The sequence below is a fragment of the Megalobrama amblycephala genome, linkage group LG16 (genome assembly GCF_018812025.1).
Source record: "Megalobrama amblycephala isolate DHTTF-2021 linkage group LG16, ASM1881202v1, whole genome shotgun sequence".
Lineage (NCBI taxonomy): Eukaryota > Metazoa > Chordata > Actinopteri > Cypriniformes > Xenocyprididae > Megalobrama > Megalobrama amblycephala.
Window position 1 is genome coordinate 41037034 of NC_063059.1, and position 6000 is coordinate 41043033.

At 38.7% G+C, this 6000-nt stretch overlaps 1 protein-coding gene across 1 annotated transcript in view; it reads right to left on the bottom strand.

Moving 5' to 3' along the window:
- Positions 1–5765, bottom strand: part of fgf12b (fibroblast growth factor 12b) — a 66532-nt gene extending 60767 nt beyond the window's left edge. Inside the window, exon 1 of the mRNA XM_048160408.1 lies at positions 5479–5765. Coding sequence (XP_048016365.1) covers positions 5479–5503 — 25 coding nt within the window. The 5' untranslated portion in view covers positions 5504–5765. The remainder of the gene's footprint in view (positions 1–5478) is intronic.
- Positions 5766–6000: the final 235 nt, after the last annotated feature.

A 6000-nucleotide genomic window follows, 5' to 3' on the forward strand; every position in this document is an offset into this window, starting at 1 on the left:
TCTGACAGTCAGAGCCAAAATCAATTGCGAGCATCACCCGACTAACTATCAGTTTACACACACCAACAGATACGCCACCAAACATGCCTTCTGATGACACTGATTGTTATGTGAGTGTAAAGGTATTTGGACACCTACATTTCTTTGAATATCACTGAATTAGATATTGCATTATACAAAATATCAAATGCCATTTACTGTAATGATAAACAATCACATTTTCCAAGCAAAACATCTGACAACAACATAATTGTTTGGTTTGAAATGCTAAAGCAATAGATGAGCATGAAGGCAGGAGGTTAGTGGAACATGTTCATAGTAAATGTGATGAACTTGAGTTATGAATATATGCTTGGTCAACACAATTGCTAATTGTGTAAAGTACGCCAACAGAGTTGTATGAATACATAGAGTTCAAAAAACATTAGGCGAAAAGTACACGGATGACCTACTACTAGTGCGTATTCAATGGACACTTTAGGCAAGGCAAGGCGACACAACTGATGATGGTAGGTCACGTGACAGTAACAACAAAATGGCGGATGTAGTACGTCCGAATTTCATTGGATGCATCCCAATCTGCGTACCACTGGTGCAGTATTCTATGATGTTTTGTATATTAGTGTGAATATGTGTTCACACTGAACATTCCAAATAGAATGTACACTTCCAATAGAAAAGTACACTTTAAATACATGGATGATGCACTTAATTAACTGAAAAAATGAAATATGGAATGTTGAACACTTCGTGCACTCGAGTGTAGCAGAGGGGGAGGAGCTATCAGACTCCAATGTTGAACATGATGTTGAATAGCAAAATAACCTTATAAAATTCAAACACGACATAGTTTATACGTGCATAATGTACAGTGCCTTATTTGGGACGCAACTATCCATGCTACCCATATTCTATATATTATTTATAAAACGGTTAGTTCCTGTCCTTGATTTCGGTATCACTACACAACACCCTTAGCAACCACTCTTTGCAACGTAAACTGTATGTTCTCAATTGATATTGTTCATTAAAAAGTACTGTATTACGTAGAAGAGTATTGTGAGAAAGAGATCAAGTGAGTGAGTTGCATTCAGATTTAGCATTTTCCTTCAGGTCAGTCTTGTGTTCATAATAAAAAATCTGTTTAAATGTCCGCTGCGATATCTTGTCCTTTTAACAGTTAAGGGGTTTTCCCGTGACTGACAGCACTAGTCATAGCATTGCGTCTTGTTCCTTGTTCACAACAATTCAGTCTTTTCAATGTAAAAGTCTTCGCTACTGACCGACACACTCATAAAGACAGTCTTTGCTGCCATCTAATGGCGTAATAATGTAACTTCTGTTGCTGTTCACGGTCAGGGACTAGTTTTTTCCGGCGGAAGGAAGGCTTTTAGTGACAGTTTAGTTCATGAAAGTTGCATTGATACATATTTTTTGGCTTTAATATTTGTATTGTGTGGTAACCGTTTTATAAAAGCAATAAGGCACTCGAGGCTAGTGCTGTATCATGAATAAGTCACGGCTGAAGGGCGATGTTAGGCACGATGTGAAGTGTACATAGACATTATGCACCAGAGAAACAAGTGCGCAAACATCTTTAGAATTTTGTGTTTGAACTTCTGCTTTCGCGGTAGCTCTATATGTTTCTATGGCATCGCTGTCGAAGAGTAATTAGCTGGTGAAGTGGATCTACCTATCATGAGCATTGTAATGTTACGTATGTTTTTTGCTTCCAATATCTGTTTCCCGTTTGTTTTATTATGCAACACATAGGTGATCATTTTATATTTCAAGCATGTTGTTTGTGCACTTAAAGGCAGGGTAGGTAAGACATTTTGTTCCAAATTTGTTTAAACTTTCTATATATATACATGCATAATTAAAATGTAAGAACTCTGATAAAAAGAGTATAAAAATCGAGTGACTCTAGACCGTTTAATCTGTATTAAACACAGCTCATTATTTCCATCCGGGAGGAAACATAGGATTGGCTTAGGCGGCTGTCACTCTCTCGCAACCATGGCAACCACCCTTTTGCCACACATGACCTGCCCACTTGCGCGCGCACGTTTGATTTGGGGAATTCAAGAGGCATGGATCCTAGGAATACCAAAACAATGGCAGAGAAACAGCAAGCAAAATTCACAGTACCGGCCTATGCAGTTAGTGAAGGCAAACCAGGCAAAAAAAGGAAGACAGTAACAGTACAAGAAAAGGCAATGAACAAAAAGTCTTTGGATAAACAAAGAAATAAAACGCGAGTTAATATCGGCGTGGCTTTCCCGCGATGGCGAGAACTGAGGGAACTCAAGGGGCTGAAAAGTGACTCCTTGATGGCTTTATTTCTGCTGGACAGGTAAATCTTTCTTTTTGTATTTTGATCATACATATTTTTTTGTTTATTTGTTCATGAAGCATGTGTCATTAGCACACGTAGCTGCGTAATATAGCTAACATAACATTACTTAGCGAGCCGTAGTAGAGACGATAAATAATCTATAGGCCTAGCTCAAGATGATAGCTATAGTGTTGAATTGTGCATAATTTTGCTTTAGATAACTAAATACATGTTTAACAGATAGTAGGCCTAACGTTACTCCGCATCTAGGAACTTTTCTTAGAACTATATTTACCCTCTGTCTAACTCTTTTACCATGTTCACCTGTAAGTTTACCTGCACGTTTTTTTTCGCCTTTGTTTTGTTTTTATATTCTCTACCTATGTTTACTGATGTCTTTATCTTGTATCTGTGTGTGTCGTACACACTTTGTTGTATGTGTGTGTTATTATTTTGTGTCTGCAATGCAGTTGTGAGTTGATATTTGAGTGTATGTTACTCTGTTTATCTGTAGAACAACGTATATGTTATGAATCTTACACGAAATTCATCTTCATCACAGTGTAAATGATGGTAATGGAAAAACGTGTATCATGCAACCGGTTTTTAGCTTTGCCTTATAGATAACTAACTCGTTAGCAAATTAAATTATGTTTATCTTCATAATTATAAAGTTATTTTTATTACATGTGATTCTGACATGATGTCACTACATGCACTGTGCTCCTTCCTCTCCGCTCGTCTCAGGTAAATAATGCGTCTTCCAGCTCAGTGGTCGGAGTCGCACGTTCATGCGTTTTGGGGGCGTGGCTTTGGAAGGAGCCCAGAAGGGAGGGGGTGGAGTGAATGGAAATAATGAGCTGTCTTTAAAACAGTCGTGAGAGGTCTACAGACACTCGATTTTTATACTTTCTTTTTCAGAGTACTTACATTTTAAATATGTATTGATATATAAATAAAGTTTAAACAAATTTTGAAAAAAAAGTTTTTTATACATTTTTTACCTACCCTGCCTTTAATGTAACAAACAGTGAAATAGGTTATTATTAGTCAAGATAACAAATTTTGATCAGACATTACCGCCTGGGTCCTAAAGGAGACCCGATTCCTCAGGGGGGGCTCGATTTCTCATGACACTGGAACTGATCTTTAAAGAGTAAATAAACTGATGGTAACAGAAGATGGTTTAAACTTATGTGCACTATATCACCCCCCTTCCACTTATTTTAGCTTGTTGGTTGCACGCTAATATTTGTTATCATATATTATTAGTTTATTATCATAATCATAAACACACTGGTTTGTAGTGCAAACTGTTTTATTGTTTGTTATTAACCTATAGTGGCTAATCGGAAGTCTGACACATTCACAGAAAATACACCCTTAAAAATACAGGTTTCAAAAGCGGTGCAATTCTGGGATCCTCAATGAACCTTTCAGTGAACAATTTATGTTAGTTAATAAAAATACAACTGCTCATTGTTTTTTGTGTTAGTTCACAGTGAATTAACTAATGTTAACAAATAAAACATTTGATTTTAATGGTGTATTAGTAAATGTTGGATTTAACTGTAGAGGTATTGTTATTTCTTATTTAATGTTAACTATTGAAGCCTTATTGTAAAGTGTTACCTTAAAAATAATGTGTATAGAATGCAGCAACTCATGAAATGAGCATGAAAGCATCTTTTGGCCACAACTAACCACTAAAATCACCGCCACACCAATTAACTGATTTGCAAAGTCATTGAAAATAATTAGCTCTGAGAAAAGATCCTGCAGAATTTGTTTGCATGCTTGATATTAAAGACATTCAGACATTTTTTAGTGTGACTTACACTTTCAAAAAAAAAAAAAAAAAAAAAAACACAGCAATGCCATATAAAGAATCATTTTGGGTTCCAGAAATAACCTTTCAATGAAAATCTCTTATTTTAAGGTGTCCGTGTTACAGTGTAATTATATATTTAGGTATAATTAAACATACTTATTATATGGTTGGGGTTAGGATTATTAGGGTTTGCTTTAGTTGCATGTAATTACGCATAATTTATAGTTATTATTACTACAGTAACTACATGTAACATTGTTACCAGAACCTTTTTCCACTATAAAGAACCTTTTGTGGAATGGAACAGTTCCATGGATGTTCAAGGTTCTTAATGGAATCTTCAAATGCCAATAAAGCACCTTTGTTTTTAAGAGAGTATATAGGTTTTGGGGCCGCTGTATTTACTGCACACACACGAACAACTACATACTGTATATCGCATTTAGACGGACTCTGATGACCCAAATGCATTTATTAGTCCTGAATACTGGGCCATAAATCACAGCAACATCACACACACAGGTGCAGTAACTACACTGAGAGTTGACCCTCGTGCTGTGCTGAAAATCCTACTTTTGTGTTGGCCTACAAAAATCAACTTGCACAGGTTTTGTATCTCTGATTGATCATAGGCCTCATTGATCTGAGCGTATTCACCTCTAAAAAACTGAGGAGCTTAAAAAAGATTCCATGAAGGTTCTTTATGGAACCATCGACACCAAGTGTTCTAGAGCATTCTTTAAGAGTACACTTCTGAACATTCGGGTGCAGTAAAGTGAAAGCTACACGTCCTGAATGTTGATGACTGCGATGCAAGAACATCATCAGCACACACTTATATCATCCGTGCAGATCAATAGCCTGATGTTTACGGGACAAAAACAATCACGGCTACTGTTACACACACCCAAAACGCTTGCAAAAAGACATCGTATGATGCAGACAGGTGTCTTATCATGTAAAGGAACCCGATGCATCGACAGCTCGCTGCCACACACACACACACACGCCCAGGACTGTGATGAATGTGATGCGTGGAGGAGGAGGAAGACCACCCTTCCCTGTCCGAACCCCATCCAGGAGGCATTTCTGCTGCATCAGGATGTTTGAACACAATGGCACTTAAAACATCTGCAGATGCTTCACACACATGCTTGACATCTGATACATGAACACACACACACATACCCCACCCAGACCCCGTCAGGACAGCAGACCTGAGTACCGCAGTCTACACACACACACACACACTTACAGTCATGTACACACACACACCAGCCCTGTCCGTGAAATTACGTCAGAAGCTCACCGGCGCTCTTGTCTTTGCTCTCCATCTCCCGTTGCGCTGCTGTCTGTCACGGAGGATGAAGATGCTGTTGAGGAAGACTGCGTCCGTCCGCTTGGCTTCGCGCTGTTGCGCACAGGCGCGACTCTCACGTGAAAGCAGCTGTCAGTCGCTTCACGCGCGGTCCGGTGCTGAGGCGACCGCGGAATCACGGGTGTGGTGGTGTTTGTTGATGCTGGAGCGTGCGTCTGACCCGGGCTCGTTCCGCGCGCCGTTAACGGGAGCTGCCGCAAGCTCCGCCGCTATCAGACACACGGGCGTGACGTCACCGCAGGTGTCATGTGACGCCTCATAAACGGAGCCTGATGTGATCCTCTTACCATGGTACAGTGATGGTATCAGATAAGTTAGTACTTTGATATGTTAATATCAATTAATTTAGAATATTTTTGAGATTTATTCAATCATTTTTGACATTTGTGTTTGTTTTTTCTTACTATTATGGGTGTAGGCTAGTGTGTGTTTAATTTCCTTGAGAAAGGATAA